We start from the raw sequence: 18173 nt of genomic DNA on the forward strand, positions 1-18173 counted from the left end.
ATAAAATAATAAAAGTAAACATTGACACACTCTAGAAAATTAATGAATAAAGATTAAATATCTATGGAATGACGAAATAAATTTTAAGAATAAAATTTGACATATTAGGTTTTTCCATAACGAGAATTGTAAAAACGAAAATGGAGAACTGATGATAAACTTCTTCACAAATACCGAAAGAATAAACAACACATTTTTTGACCAAAAAGACAAATAAAAATATATATATTAAATAACACCCATGGACAAAGATCTATGATAGATTACGTTATAACCAACAGAGATATATGTACATCCATCACAAATAATCGACGTAAGATGACTTAACTCAGTAGATACAGGTAGCGACAGCGACCATAGCCTAGTATTATGTAAAATAAGAATCATCATGAAATACTTCACACTCAAGAGAGCACAAACAAGAATCAGAGTCAAAGGACTAAATACGGAATCACCATTATCATTAGAAATCATTAGAATACAACAAACCGGCATATCTATGTTACGTGGATCTTAAGAAAGCATTTAACCAAGTCAAATTAAAGGATGTTATTCACTTATTGTACACCAAAGAGATACCTTTAGGAATAATCAAAACGATCGAAAATATCTACCAAAACAACACAATAAAAGTAAAAGTAGAAGAAGAACTAACCGACCCTACTGAAGCTGGCGATGGGATAAGACAGGGAGATTCCCTGAGTCCTCTATTGTTCAACCTGATTATGGATGAAATAATAAAAAAGTAAGAACTAAAAAAGGATACCAAATGGAAGAAAAACAACTTAAAATAATCTGCTATGCAGACGACGCAATACTACTCTCTCAAAGTGAAGATGATTTACAACGTATGCTGCACCAATTTAATATAACCACCAAAAAATTTAACATGTCAATTTCCCCAAAAAAGACAAAATGCATGGTTACAACAGCAAATTTACTAAAATGTAAATTGGAGCTGGAAGGTCAGATAATAGAACAAGTTATGGATTTTAAATATCTAGGCATCGCTTTATCTAGCTACGGAAAGCTCGAAACAAAAGTGGAAGATCAAGTAAATAGAGCAAGCAGAGCCACAGGTTACCTGAGTGAAACAATATGGAGAAATAAAAATATCGGAAAAGAAATTAAAGGCAGAATTTACAAAACAGTCATCAGACCCATAAGGCCATACGCGGCAGGAACACGACCTGACACAGAGAGGACAAAAAGGATGTTAGAAACAGCAGAGATGAAAACACGTGGAAAAATTGATGGTTAAACACACATGGGATAGAGCTAGAAGTATACGACGTAGATGCAAGGTGGAAAACATCAAGGACTGGGTAAGAAATAGAAGAGTAGAATGGAACGATCATATAAGCCAAATGAAAACAATTAGAGTAGTAAAGACGATCAGTAGGAACACCACGAAAACGATGAATGACTTACTGGAGGCACATTGAAAAACAGAGTCATGTTTACATAAAAAGAAGAAGAAGGAGAAGGTTTTTCCTGCTGTTGTAGAGTGACGGGGCAAAGTGATCTAAGTGCCAAAAAATCAAAAAATCACTTTTTCCACTCAAAGTGTTCTATGTGCCATCGCCAATAGCCCCACTGTGATTTAAGTCCCTATTCTACTGTTACCTAATTCAAAAATTGACTGCATGATCAAGCTAGCGGTATGTCCTTCGGACGTGTCCGGCCAAACTGTTCGAAGTGCCATGCTTCTTTATTAGTATTGTTCCATGTCAGTAGTTGCTTATAAACGTTCAGGAACGTGTCGTTTTAAGGTTAAAATTCCTATTTTGCATGAAATAATGAATGAACAAGCATTTTGTCGTGATGAAACAGTTAAAAACAAAAAACGTAAGAGAAAAATACAGAGTGAGGCACGAGTTAGTGGAAATTCGTACACTACCGATAAATTTAAAAAACTAGTTCCGGCAAGACGTAAACCTAAAAACGAGGTTAGTATTAATTTTTATTTTCGAGTATGTGTGCAATAATGATGTTAGCAACAAAAACCAATATTTGCAATGTAACCTTATATTTTGCTTTTTTTGTTTTCAGGTTGAATGCAAATGTAAGAACAGCTATTGTAAGGAACTGACTGGAATAGAGAAGATGGAACTCCATGAGTCCTACTATTCACTGGATTTAAATGCACAGGGTAGTTATCTTATGGGACTGATTCAGATACTTCCGGTGACACGACGTCGTCATGGTACTTACGATGATGATTCAGAGAGCCGACGCCAATGCACTATGAGTTACACTGTTCCTGATGGTAAGGGAGGTTTACAAAAAGTTTGTAAACAGACATTCATGAAGATTTTTGCTGTTACTCCCCAAAGGATTACAACCATTGTCAAGAAGAAAAAAAGTGGGGATTACATGTACACAGACAAGCGAGGTGGTGCAAAAATGTTTAAATTCACTGTCCATGATCGTCGTTTAGTGAAACAACATATTGATAGCTTCCCTAGAGATGTCAGTCATTAGAACCGACTTAAGTCGGACAAAGAGTATTTGAGCTCTGATCTGAATGTGCATAGGCTTTTCAGGGCATTTCAAGAAAAGAATCCTTGTACTCATATTTTACACAAGTTTTACCGAAGTGTTTTTTTGAAGGATTTTCCGAACCTATCCTTCCGTCGACCACGAGTGGATACTTGCAAAACATGCGATCAACTGAGCATATCAACCAAAAGTTCTGACCCAGCAACCAAGAAAACAGGGACAACAAAACTTGAGTTACATCACCGCCAAGTAGAAGCTGTTTTCGCATTTATAAAAAGCGACTTTATACGAAGCACCTTGCCAGTAAGTGACACGTGCACCATAACAATGGATTTGCAGAAAGTTTTTTCGTTACCCAAACTAACTCACAGTAGTATGTACTATTCCCGCCAAATATCTGGTTACAACTTTGGTATTCACGTGGCTGATACAGATGATGGATTGATGTGTATTTGGCATGAGGGGCAATCAGGAAGAGGAGGCAACCAAATGGCATGTTGCCTTTTACAAACACTAAACTGTGGACTACTCAATACATACAAAAAAAATTTGTGCGTTTGGAGTGATAACTGTGCAGGTCAGTTGAAAAACAGAATGCTTTTGTTCTTGTACATTTTTCTTGTCTGCCATGAAGTTTTTGAAACGATTGATCATAAGTTTCTTGTATCAGGTCATTCGTTCTCAGCTTCAGATCGAGATTTTGCTTTAATCGAAAAAAGAGCAAGACAATGCAAGCTAATTAATATGCAGGATGTTATGAAGGCGATAGTCACAGCGAGACCTTCACGTCCTTACAAAGTTCTGAACATGGGTGACGAGAAAACGTTTTTTGATTTTGATGCAGCCTCTTTCGCGTTTCTGAATACAGCCAAACTTGGAATTTCTACAGCTGTTTGGATTCGAGTTTCAAAGAACAACCCTGGGACCGTCATGTACAAGAAAAGTTACAGTGATTTAGCACCGTGGGAAAGTTGTATAGTCCTAAAACCTGGCATTACTGCCACTACCATCAAAAATGCTACACTGTCTTCTCTTCCAAATTCCTTACCTTTAAAAGAATCTAAAAAGAAAGACATTACTGCAATGTTGCAATTTCTCGATGATGACAATAAACAATATTTTTTAAACATTTTGACATTTACTACAATAAATTTGATTCAAAAACGGTTTTTTGTGTTTTCCCAATAAAATGTTTTTTGGCACTTAGATCACTTTGCCCCGTCACTCTACGTTTATTTTAATTCCCTATTTAGTAAAAAACATGTTCAATAATACCATCAGTATTCTCTTTTACCTGACAGGTGTAGGGGTCATTTTAAATAAAACTATTATTAGTATTCTTTAAAAAATTGGATTCTATGTTATTGTATACATTTCAAATAATATTGTATTTATTACCTTTAAATTTTGCGCTGCATAATCCATTTACCGGATGACTATTATCGCCACACAAGCAGTAAGATCGTAGACATGTTGTTCCTTTGATTAGTGTGCAGTTGTTTTGGTTTGTGCATGGTTTTCCAGATGCTGAAAATGACAGAAATGGTTAGAAAAACTATAATATTAACAAAAACTTTTCCTTTTGTCATCAAATCATATAAATACAAAGGTATACAAATTAAAGCACATTGATTTGTTTATTGCCTTGACTGTCTTTTTCTTTTTCTTATCCAAATTTACATTAGTTCTTATTTAAAAATATTTAAAAGCAGATTGAGTCAATGATTAAAAGTGTTAAGGTATGACCAATGATGTGGAGTAGAAAGGCAGACGCTGTCGTCTAAAATAATTAAGAACTTCTTAGGGTTTCTGAAAATTGCTAAAAATATATGAAAGAATAAAGAAAGAAAAGTAATATGATGTATATTACTTCGCTATAAAGATACATCCTGGACATCGCTGAATCGCCGAACCAAGAAGCAGATGAATCATGTATTATTAGAGAGAAAGCGCATAAAAGGTCAGAAAACATAAAAAAGGTACACAAACACAGGCTAACTAGAATGTCCAAGAACCAGTTGAAAATGAAAGTGAGAAAGATATAAAAATCTGGATTTAGGGATTTCTACAAAATTGATACGGTTGAGAAGGATCACGCTATAAGCAACGACGGGTTAAATTTCAAAATGTATAAATGTTTATAACAAGTGAATAATAGTGCTAGTGAAATTGTCCGGGTAAAAATAACGAAATATTGTCTGAAAATAAGTTAACAGGAGATATTATATACTGGTTGGTTGGCAGTTTAAAGTCCACTAAAACGATTATCGACATAGGCCACATTAAATTTCCAGTGTATAAATTAGAATGTTAAGAGTAAAGGGACAGCACGGGTTCTGTGCCAAAACAGACCATTTTCCCATGTAATTCTCCATAAGAAAATCTAAGGTCCATTCTGGTCATTTTTTGCTCGTCGGATCGTGACGTATGAGGTATCGTCGAAAAAGGGAGGAGGTAACGAATACGTTAACACAAAAAACAAAGATGGCGGCATTGCCAAAAGGACACTAAACTTGTAACGTCTAAACGGCTCAACGTACAACAACGTGCAACATATCATCGGAAAGGGGAGGGGGTAGCGAATACGTTAACACAGAAAAAACATGGCGGCGTATTTCCAAAAGGACACTAAGCTTGTAACGTCTAAACGGCTCAACGTTCAACAATGTGCAAGATATCGATGGAAAGGGGAGGTGGTAATGAATATGTTAGGACAAAAAACAAACGCAAAGACAATGCCAAAACGGTACTATATCGTTTCTCTGTTGTTATTAGTCAGATTACTACGTGTAATACGTTAAATGAAAGAGGAGGTGATATCCAATACGTTAATACAAAAAACAGATGGAAAGACATTGCCAAAACGGCACTTTATTGTATCCCCGTTGTTATTGGTCCGATTTTACCGTATGAGACGTCAAATGAAAGAGGACGGGATATCGAATATGACAACAAACAGTAAAATCAATGGCAACATTACCAAAGCGGCACTATATCATATCTTTGTTGTTATTGGTTCAATTACTACGTATAAAGCGGTAAATGACATAGGATGGGCTAATGAATATGTTATCACAAAAAAAATGCAAAGACATCGCCAAAACGACAACAACGCTATATTAATATACTTAAAACGTAGTTTCAATGCTTAAACATCCATATCAGACATATAACAGACGCGATCTAACTCATATCAGACGTATACCAGACGCAAGATGGCACAGAACAATCGCTAAAGAAAATCTGTCGGAAAAACAGATTAGACACAGAATAACAAAGGACATCACAACTACGCTGGTATGGACACGTCCAAAGAATGAGCGACAACAGAATAATAAAAAGTATTATATTGGACACCATAGAAAAGACGGAAATTTAGGTCATCAACTACTATACATAAATAATATAAATCTCATCTGAGCAGTCATTACAAGTATCCTCCGAACGGTAACTACTATACACAACTCACAAATATGATTATTGATATACGATAACGTTTTATTGCATACTATATTTTATCTACAACAATTACTATTTTACAACGATATTCAGATATAATCCAATTATAACGAGGACTAACAAACGAATGTTTACCATTCTTCTACTTTATTTAGTAATTTGGATTACCCTTAGTAGAAATTAATCCTCTGGGAGGTTGACTTAGGTTTGATTTCATTCGCGGTGTGTAATTTGAAATATGGAAAGTAATAGTAATGATGACTGGCACAAAAAGCGAAGAAGTGAAGACGAAAATGGGGATAAAAAATGATTTTATGAGACATGAGATAGTGACACTAAAAAAGAGCAAAAAAAATTAGCGAAGTCTAATAATATACTTAATGAAAAACAAAAGATGGGTTGTGAGAAAGGTGCTAAAAAATGAACTAGATTGGCTAGAAAAGGAAACAAGCGAGAAAAATTTTATTTAAAGAAGCTAATGAACTAAAAATAAAAAAAATAATAAAAGTCATAGAGTGGCACCTGACTATTAAGAAAGATTGCGACAGTATGGAAATAAAAAGGTATACATGTTTATTAGAATAAAAAAACGTTGACAAAACGAAAAAAAGTTTTCTGGTGTTACAAAACGACTTCAAACTTTGTAAGATAGAACGGATAATGTAGAGTATGATAAGAAAAATACCGGGGGAAAAACGAAATAATGAAAAGTAATAAAAGGGGGCTTGAGCAAGCTATCAATTGAAAGAAGGATATGGAAATGAAACAAAAAGAATTAAAAATTTGAAAAAACAGAAACGTAATAAGATCAGGGGTACTATATTAAAAAAACGGAACAATGCAATGAGTACTGACTATAAGGAGGTGGAGCTGGAGCTAATTATAAACAAGGGAAATAAAAAGAAAGGTAAAAAGAGAGATAAAGAATAATGAACATCAATACCTGGTTTTAGCTGATGATCACGCAACACTAAGGGAAAAAGAAAATAATCAAGAGGTATTATAAAAAAGCGAATCAGACAAGATATTTTGACCTAAAAAGAAATCATTCTTGAAAATACAGAGCAAAAAAAGATGGTCGGATCACTTTCATATCTAGAGTGAACCATTTATCTGGAGATTATCAAACAATACCAAGCCTAAAATCACTAATGAAATCCAAATATGTATCGCGAAAAACAAGAATTTCTAAAACTGTAATAATGAGATAAGTAGTCAATTATAGACAATTAAAATATCATATTTACAAAAATTGGATTGAATTACATTGGACGAAAAGATGGGCCTGAAACATGCCTAGAGCCCTATACAGACCTTCACTAATTAGCTAGAGGTACTATTTAACGAACAGAGCATCAGCCACTTCATAGATCGCAACAAGTTATATGGATAGGACATGTGATGAGAATGGATAATGAGTGGATACCACAGATGGTCCTTAAACGAGGCGAAATCAAGGAAATAAGGAAAGAACGACGGAAACAAAGATGGTTTGATAATGTCCAAGAAGATCTCAGAAGAACAGGAGCATTAAAAATAAATAATATCCACAGTGAAGGAAGTAGAAGTGAAAGAGCAGTAAACAGCGTAATAAACTGCAAAATTGCCTCAAGAAAAATCAAATATACTTCTATAAAATTATCATATAACCAGTCATATTGTACGGATTCAAAAACAAATATTCAGAAAAAAAAATTAAGAAAGGAAAATTATATCCCAGAGAATTAGGTGGCTGGACGATGTAAAGGGAATGCATGAAATGGAAGTATCACATTAAGAATAGGAATGATGGAACCAAGAAGCAAATGAAGATCCAGAATAAAATATCAGCAGTGAAGATAGATAGCAGTGGAAGAAGTTTTTGGGAAATTTGACGATGAAGTTAGAGGGCTATTGATTAGGAATGTAAAAACTTTTTTCTGGTGATTTGTTTCCTTTCATTTCCTCCACTGCTAGTTTATTTCCTGTTTGCCGATTTTCGATTGTAGATTCGACTAGACACTATTTACTTTTATTTTAAAAATAATTAAATTGATGAATATTAATTTGATCTGCGGGACTAAGTTTTAAGGTTTTACTGTGGCACTAAACGTGTTAAACAAATAAACCAACTTTGATATGAACTACCTGGAACGTCTAAAAGTCCTTATCGCTCCCGATTAGTCCTATTATATTAGTGTATAGGGTTTAAAAATAATAATCAACATGCAAAGCCATAAAAAGTACCTATTGCCGTCTATGCCTTGGAAATTTCCTAAATTGCAAAAATGATGTAAATGTACTAGGAGTTACAATAAGTACTACTACAAGTACTATGTAACAAAGTTTGAAAATGAAAGAGTATTAAAGCAAAGAGAAACAGTGGAGACAGACACTTGGAGAAAATGATTGCAATTTATTAGAACAACATTAGAAAATCTAGAAGATAAAGGTACTACAAATAAGATGGTGATTTTTGATGGTGAAATGATTGTACAAGACTATATTATTAAATCTCTAGGATCAGGATAAGAAAGCAAAGATAAATCCATTGGATATGCATACAGGGAATTTAAAGTAGGATGAATGAAATGGAATAAGCTTTTTTATTTAATTTGCTGATTACGGATATGCAAGTGGTTCTTGTTCCATCAATGTTTAAGCTTAATAATGCACTTTACTATTTTAAAAATCAATAAAATCTAAAAACAAAGGTGCTTTTGGAGAAGAATCAAGAGAAGAACAAAACAGAGCCGCCAGTAACTGCTTCTTATTCAGCATTTTTTGACATAGACAATGGCATTAGAATTAATACGCAGGATAGCTTTGAGCACTGCATAGAGCGGGCCGGAGAAAATCATGAAGTAATATACTTTGGGAGACGAAATTGAAATGTATCGCTTGGGGTAACGAATGCAGGGCCTTCTCCTCGGTCACACTTGGATGCATCTGTAAAGATTTTATAACAATGCTCACTGAGAATTAAATCTAGATTATGCTTGATTTTTGCATGACTATTAATATGTTTGTCACATTGGGTTACGCCAGTATTTATATTTTCACTATTAATTATCAAAGTTGGGGAGTTTTTAATATTAATTGGAAAAATATTTGAAAATTTTTCGAATGAAATGAAATGAAAGTTCAAGAGAACGACTTTTCACACCATGCTGAACACGGATGGCAAACTGCTAGAATCAACGGAAGATAAACTGAAAGAATGGGAAAACTATATTAAAATTCTTTTTCACGACATACGAGAAGAACCAAGATTGGAAAATAACAACGAAGGGCCAACAATTCTGAAATCTGAAATCATAAATGCAATTAATCATCTTAAAACAAATAAAAGCCCAGGTCCAGACGGAATATACCCAGAAACGTTAAAATTAATCAGCGTAGAAAATATCGAAATATTTGTCCTTTTATTCAATCGCATTTATGATACAGGCAAAATACCCCAAGATTGGCTGGAGTCAATATTCATCCCACTACCAAAAAAGCCAAACCCACAACACTGCAATGAGTTCCGTCTGATAAGCCTTATGAGTCATGCAGTAAAAGTCCTTCTAAAAATCTTACATAATCGTATCTATAGAAAGTGCGAAACAATCATCGGAGACGATCAGTTTGGATTCAGAGCCGGCATGGGAACGAGAGAAGCCCTGTTCAGTTTACTAGTTCTCGCCCAAAAATGCTACAACCAACAGAAGGATATATTTATATGCTTTATAGACTTCGAAAAAGCATTTGATAGAGTAAGACACGACCTACTATTAGAACGTTTGCAAGAAGTCGGTTTAGATGGAAAAGACATCAAATTCTTAAAAAACTTGTACTGGAACCAAAACGCCAGAGTTAGGATCGAAAGTTCCACATCCGCAGAAGTAGAAATTAGGTTAGACAGGGATGTGTTCTGTCGCCTCTGCTGTTTAATCTTTACTCCGAGTTTCTATTTAAAGAAGCATTGGAGGATTCCAAGGATGGAGTCAAGGTGAATGGCGTAAATATCAACAGTATCAGATACGCCGATGAAACAGTGTTAATTGCGGATTCCGACTTAGGTCTACAACGACTCATCGACAAGACCAACTCGACCTGTGAGCAATTTGGTATGAAAATAAACATTAAAAAAACCAAAGTGATGTCAATCCGAAAAAACCAAAACGTACCTCAACCTTGCTCAATAAATGGGCACATTTTAGAACAGGTCAATAGATTTAAGTACCTGGGGTGTTGGATCGATAGCAGCCTAAATCCTGATCTAGAAATAAGATCGAGAATAGAACAGGCCAGAAAATCTTTCGAAAAAATAAAAAAACTGCTTTGTGATTCTCGAATAAAACTCGAAATTCGACTACGTTTATCAAAATACTACGTCTGGTCGACTCTTCTATATGCAGTTGAAACGTGGACCATTAAAACATCAACCGTAAATAAATTGGAGGCCTTTGAAATGTGGATCTACCGGAGAATACTCAAAATTTCATGGACATCGCATACCTCAAACGAAGAAGTGCTGCATAGAATAGGCAAGGAAAGAGAACTTTTTAACACAGTAAAAGTTAGAAAAACATCATACCTAGGCCACATACTGAGAAGTAATAAGTACCAATATGCCCAACTTATAGTGAAAGGAAAAATCGAGGGAAAGAGAGGCCTAGGAAGGAAAAGACTATCGTGGCTCAGAAACATCCGACAATGGACAGGGCTAAATTTTGAACAGCTAATAAGAACAGCTGAAGATTCGATGTCGAGACACCTCTGGTATCACCGTACTCGCTCGTAGTAATGTTTGTGTTTGATAAAAGAGATTTATATATTCATTAATATATATATATATATATATATATATATATATATATATATATATATATATATATATATATATACATCGGTGTAGAACGTCTTTCGACGTTGTCCGCTACCTAATCACCATCTCTTCCTATCTTCGCCGTGGTTTGTTGTTAAATTTCTTTCGCTCATGGACTTGTTTACGCCGTGTTGCCATTCTAATCTGGGTCTTCCTCTTTACCGTCGACCTATCGGTTGCCATTCTACTACTTTTTTGGGGAGTCTTGTTGCTGGCATCCGTTGAACATGCCCATACCACCTTAATTGTTTCTTCTCTATATCTTGAGTTATATTTCCTTCTATTCCCATACGTTATTTTATTACATCATGTCTGATTCGGTCTCGTCTGGAAATACCTAAAGATCTTCTCATTGCATCCATCTCTACTGCTTCTATTCGCTTTTTGTTCTTTTCACTAATTCTCCATGTTTCAGCGCCATAAAGAAGAGTAGTTTTAATCATGGTCTCATATATATTAAATTTTCTTCCTTTCGTTATCTCTTTACTCCATAGTATACCATTGAGACATCCTAAGACTTTCTTTGCTTGAGTGATTCGTTTTTCTATTTCCCGTGTATCAGTTCCTGTATTGTCAAAGGCAACACCCAAGTAATCATAGCTCCGACAGCACAAAATATGTTGTCCGTTTTCGAGGTCTATGTTATCTGACTCGTTTCCAATACAAAGATATTTGGTTTTTGTTGTATTGACATTTATTCCCCAGTCGTTATATTCTTCTATCAGTTTTCTAAGCATGTACTGCATGTCTTCCCTGTCGGTCGCTAGTACTACCTGGTCATCAGCAAACTGGAGTGTATATATACATTCATTGCTAAGCTCTATACCCATCCTATGCACCTTTCTTTTCCATCTTTCCAATGCTGCTGCAACATATATCTTGAATACGGTTTGTGAGATACAGCATCCCTGTCGCAAGCCTTTTGTAACCAGGAATTCTTCCGTTATATATTTTCCTGTTTTTATCTGTGCCTTTGAGTCTCTATATAGTTCTTGTACAGCATTTATCAATGTGTGGTTGATGTTAGATCTTTTCAACGTTGTCCACAATTTTGTTAATTTATATCCATTAATGAATGTGTTATTAAATAGAGGTTTGTTAATCTTTAAAGCTATTGACGTAATATAATAAAGACTCCCTACTTTTACAATATAAACATTCCACATGTGATGTTCGGAATGTTCCAAAAAAGTGCTGTGTTGTGTGTAAAGTCTAGCTAAGAGTGTTTTAACAATATGGGGATGCAGAAGCGTAAGAAATTAATCCATAAATAATCAATTTTTGATCATATTAAAGTTCTGTACATTGTTATCAGCGTAGAGCAATCAGAGTCCCAGTATCTATTTGACAATGTTAATTGACTTGGCTCCCAAGTCAGCTGTATATCAAAACACATGTCTAAGAATTTCTCACATGATTTGAAGGATAGAGATATGTGTAAAAATTAGATATTAGAATTCCGTGTATGGTTTTTTTTTTAGAGAATACTATACTATTTAAGTTAAACTTATATATTTGCCTATTACATAAACAACCAAGTTATCTGCATATAAATGTGCTTTTAAAGGATTTATGAGGTTTTTGATTTTGTCACTAATGGCGATTAAGGAAAGTGTGGGGCTATTAATTGAGCCTTGGGGGTCTCACTTTCTTCCTTCTGTGTTTAGGAGTAGTAGTTGTTAACCCATACACGAAACGATCTATTTTCTAGAAGTTCTTAATAAAATGAAGGCAATTTCCACGAATATTCCATAACTATAACTTTTTTAAGCTGTTATTTTGTTGCCAGGGATTCGTGAATATCACTTTCCTGGTATAATATGTATATCCCAGATCGGTTTGTTGGAATCAGGATCTATACGAGATTTTTGGCTTTTGAGAAATGGGAGAATGATAGATTTTGACTAAACAGATGGGTACTGGCGTTGTTGCCAGATGAAGTTAAATAATTAAAGCATGTAATTTTTAGCATGTTAAGAACAAGCGGGGTTTAGGGCCGGACTCCCCACTATGGATAATATTTTCACATTAAAAATTGCAATGGAAAAACGAGTGCAGAGAAATAGAGAAACCCATATAACTTTAATAGATTTGGAAAAAGCATATGACAGTGTACTGATCTCCCAACTATGGATAGAAATGGATAACTTTAAAATAAACCCAATTCTTATTAACGTCACTCAAAAATACTACGAACAAAACTTCTCCCCTTTTCGATCAACAAAGGGACTAAGACAAGGCTGCTGTCTGTCACCCACCTTATTTAAAATCTATTTGGACAGATTCTTAGTGAAAAGGGTAAAAAAATCTAGAAACATGGGAATAACGGTGGAAGAAAACACGCTATATACACTTTTCTTTGCGGATGACCAACAATCACCCATTCAGATAAAGAAGTCGAAGAATTCTACGATGATATCTCAATAGCCCTAAACCACATACCCACACAATACGTGATAATATGTGGTGATTTCAATGCGAAAACAGGAATCAAAGCATGTCTAGAAGAAACATCACTGGGACAATTTGGACTAAATGGAAGGAATGAAAGAGGAGAGACCTTAATTGGTTTTCTCCTTCAGAACAATCTAGTCCAAATGAATAGCTTTTTCTATAAGAAACCACATTGAAGATGGACCTGGGAAGCCCAGATAATAAAACAAAAAAAGGAAATTGACTTCATAATTACAAACAAAAAAGAAATCATCCAAGATGTAACGGTCCTGAATGCATTCAACACTGGTAGCGACCATAGAATGGTAAGAGCAGAAGTTAAAATAAGTACAAAACAAGAGAGACGCAAATTAGTAAATACGAAACCAATACCAATATGGACCCAACCTAGAGATATTAAAAAATATCAAGGCGACATCGAAACCAAAGTGAGAAACAACACAGACATAACTCTCAACGAAAACATAGATACAATAAACTAACATATTACGCAAGCCATTGGAGAAAGCATGAGAAAACACTGTCCCAGAAATAAGAATGAAGAAAAATTTAGTACTTACACCAGGAATTTAATGAAACAAAGAAATCCTCTTATAGAAAGAAATGATCCAAATGGAGAGCAAAAGAGAAAGATAAACAGAGAAGTCAAGAAAGCAACAAGAAAAGACTTAAGAAAGTACAATACACTAAAGATCGAACAAACCATAGCAAATAACAAAGGTCTAAAAGTCTGCGAAGAAAACTAAATAATGGAAAAAGTCAGATCATTAAATTAAAAAACAAAAAGGGCGAAATAACAACAAATAGAGAGGAGCTTTAAACAATCGTAGAAGACTTCTATGGAGAACTTTATAAAAGCAGAAGGATGAACCAAACACAGCTAAAAGATGTAATAAGCAAAACAATACTAAATCAAGTCTCTGAACTCATGCCAGAAATAACTCTCAGTGAAATTAGATAAGCCATGAATAAAATGAAATCCAATAAATCACCAGGAGACGATGGAATTGTGATCGAGGCTGTTAAGAATGGCGGTGAACCTCTAATGAGGGAAATAAAAGATCTCTTTAATCTATGTTTGACAAATAAATCCATACCATCTGAATGGAATAGAGCCAAAACAATTATTCTGCACAAAAAAGGAGAAAAAACTGATCTGGAAATTACCGACCAATTAGTCTGTTAAACCATCTTTATAAACTTTTCACGAGAGTAATCATCACAAGATTAGACAAGAAATTAGACCTATATAAAAGTAGAGAACAAGCTGGATTCAGAGAAAACTTTGGAACCAACGATCGCCTCCAAACAATAAAACAACTCATCGAAAAATCTATAGAATATAACAAGCCCTTAGTTTTAACATTCGTAGATTTCCACAAAGCATTCGACTCAGTAGAACTCGATAGTGTTATAGAAGCACTAAACGAGAGCCGCATTGATAGCCGATATTCGAGGCTAATATGTAATACATATAAAAATGCTACAAGCTCGATACAACTACACGCTAACAGCAACCAAATAAAAATCCAAAGAGGAATCAGACAAGGTGATACGTTGTCACCTAAACTTTTCATATCGGCTCTAGAAAAAGTGATCAAAACCCTCGAATGGGGTGACAAAGGAATAAATGTGGACGGAGAGATGCTACACCACCTAAGCTACGCAGACGATATAGTCCTGATTGCAGACGATTTGGGACAAATCAAGAAAATGTTGGAAGAACTTAGTGCAGCCTGTCATAAAATAGGTTTAAAACTGAATATAACAATGACCATGTGCTGATAGACAAAAGGGCTGCCAGTAGTATCTCAGATGTGAGAACATGACGAGGAGCATACTGTGGATCAGACCATCTTTTACTCCAAATCAAATTTAGATGCAGAGTCAACAAAGAAAGAAGCGAAAGACAACAACAACAACAAATAAACTGGACCTGGAAAAACTGAAGATTCAGGAATGTAAAGAGAAGTTCGAAGAAGAAGTCGCAAATGAATTAAGGACGCTAGCACTGTACTCCATAGAGGGCAAATGAAATAATATCAAAATAGCAGTACTGATAACGGTGAGAAGAAAAGAAAAACGCGTGAAGAGGAGCATTGTTTGATGACGAGTGCAGACAGAGTATGACAATGTATATAACAAGAAGAACACGGGAAAGACGAACATCATTTGACATTGGACAAATAGAAAAATGAAAGAAAATTTCAAAAACAACGAAATTAGAGGGCCTTACGAATACCTAAAAAAGATAAAAAGTGACACCACAAGTAGACATGGAAGATGAAATGGGTACCAACCATAGAGGAAGTTCTCGAAGCTATTGAGGCCCAGAAAACAATAAAGCCCCGGCAGTTGACGAAATACCAGCAGAATTGTATAAGGTAGGTAGCGACCACCTAGCGCTTCACATCCACGTGCCTATCAAAGATATATGGCAAGAAGAGAAAATACCCGACGACTGGAAGAAAAGTATAGTATGCCCGATCTATAAACAAGGAGACAACCTCCAGTGCAAAAACTACGGTGGAATTTCTCTACTATGTACAGCATATAAAGTTCTCACGTATATTATAAACCAGCGGCTCCGACCACTAGCAGAAAATATTATTGGAGAGTATTAGACGGGCTTCCGACGGGGAAGATCGACACTGGATCAAACATTTACAGTCAAACAGATCTTGAGTAAATCATGGGAACATGACATTGATGTTCACATGGTGTTTGTAAGTCTACAAACACCATGTGAACAAACAGGCATACGACTCAATCAAAAGGAACAAACTCTACAATATATTGGCTAAATTGGCAATACCACACAAGCTAATTAGACTCAAAGCTACAATTGATGAAACTCAGGGCATGTGTACTAATACAAAACCACCGGACAGACTTCAGTGGTTTTGTAGTGGTGGTTTTCTTTTTCTTCTTCTACGGCACTATAGCCCAATTTGGGCTAGGGTGCCGTAGAAGAAGAATATGCAAAGCACATCGAGTGAGGTTAAGGACTAAAGGAAAATTTGTGCAAAAGAAAGACAGATATATATACTGGTAAACAGTCGTAACCGAAAACAAAAATAAAATCGAGCATGGGAAAAGCCCGATCAACATTTAATAATATGAGAAAATTACTTTGCAGCAATGATCTGAGCATGGAACTTAAAGTACAAATACTGATGTGTTATGTATTTCGGTATTATTGTATGGAATAAGAGGATGGACGATAAAAAAAAATATTAGCATTATAATAGAAGCGTTTAAGATGTAGACTTACAGAAGAATCTTAAAAATAAGCTAGATGGATAAGATAAGTATCAGGGCCATGTTATGAAAGAAGAGAGATTGCTGCAGATCATTATACAGGGAGAGATACTGGGTAGGAGAAGCATAGGAAGACCATGTATGTCCTGGTTAAATATTTTGAGACAGTGGAAAAACTGTAACTTTGTTGAGCTGTTCAGAGCAGCAGTAACAAGGTGAAGATAGCCGTAGTGATATACGACCTTCTTAAAAGAGCCAGCACTCAAGAAAAAAAACTGAACTACTAAATATGATTTCCTTATTAAAATTCAATTTAATTTTGTATCGATGTTCTAAAACTACTTTCTTGTGGCTTGTTTAAGTTACATATTATGTTTTTTATTTAATTAAGAATGTGATTCTAATCGTAATCACAATCACAACCAATAATGGTGGCTTATTCCTATATAAAACATAATATTTAACATAGTTTTGGATAGTTTTTTAGTTGTTTTTTATATTCTCAGGTATTTATTAAATAATTTCAAACAAATGTACACAATACCTTTTTCTTTTGTATATATATATATATATATATATATATATATATATATATATATATATATATATAATAAAAATACCAATTTAGAACTGAATAAGAATGTAATAAAAATGTTCGCCAATATTTTCAAAAGTCTAATTCTTTGATAGCTAGTGAAAAATAAATGATATTGAGTGAGTGTTAAAGCGTGAATAAACAAAAAAGCGCTAAACTAAGTATATACCAGTTTGAATAATTAAAAGGAGAGCGACGCTAGAAATGTAACAAACAAAACTTGTATGCATGATGAGAACAGAACCACTAAATATGAAAATGAACAGAAGGTATCTGTGCACTATCGTGTCGTCCCATTTTGAAAAGCAATAAAAACAAAAATTATCGATAAAAAAATTAAACGGTGATATGTCGTACCAACTGTGGGTTGCACAGGCGGCTGTCCTTGATTATTGGATTTTCCGAAAGTTGTTAGTCCATGAGCGTGGTTAAATCCCGCAAACACCAAAATCAGTGGAATTATAGACACAGTCACATAAAAAGCGTTCATCTTGCACTGAACACCCTGAGGACTTCCCTCTACTTTTTTGAATTACAGCCTTTGGTTGAATGCGTTGTTGCTGCAGCTTTATTAACCCACAATACGCTTGCGTATTTTCTAAGTCATGCACGTGCTATTTTTTATATACTGTGGCTAAAGTTCAAACAAACATCTTTAAAAAAGATTAAGGAAACCGCAAATTAAACGGATATTATCCGAACTTCGGAAAGAAGCGATATTAAATGAAAAGGAAAATTGCAATATCGAAGATACAATGTAAAATATATACAATGCGCATCCAAAACTTCACCTCTAACAACTATTTTCTGAACCACAAAACTTAATAAATTTTGAAGTGAATAAGTAAACTAAGGTACTTTAACATCCTTTTTGTGATATTTTGGTAACGTAATGATTTAAAATGGTGGACGAGTACCATTTTATAAAATTATTTTAAAAGTTAATGGCGAGTAAGCTTTTGGGTTACTGAGTTTGTTCCTAGATTTTTGTTCGATTGTTTCTAACCATTTCAAAATGTAGGTACTATCAAATATTTTACGATAAAATGT

General features: G+C 34.6%; 1 protein-coding gene across 1 annotated transcript in view; it reads right to left on the bottom strand.

Annotated features, from left to right (window-relative positions):
- sosie (oogenesis-related potein sosie) overlaps positions 1-17743 on the bottom strand; it is a 44255-nt gene extending 26512 nt beyond the window's left edge. The window contains exons 1-2 of the mRNA XM_072546246.1: positions 17481-17743; positions 3901-4029 (exon numbers count right to left, since the gene is read on the bottom strand). Coding sequence (XP_072402347.1) covers positions 3901-4029; positions 17481-17613 — 262 coding nt within the window. The 5' untranslated portion in view covers positions 17614-17743. The remainder of the gene's footprint in view (positions 1-3900; positions 4030-17480) is intronic.
- Between the last annotated feature and the right edge of the window lie 430 nt (positions 17744-18173).

Source organism: Diabrotica undecimpunctata, chromosome 10 (assembly GCF_040954645.1).
Source record: "Diabrotica undecimpunctata isolate CICGRU chromosome 10, icDiaUnde3, whole genome shotgun sequence".
Taxonomy (NCBI): Eukaryota; Metazoa; Arthropoda; class Insecta; order Coleoptera; family Chrysomelidae; genus Diabrotica; species Diabrotica undecimpunctata.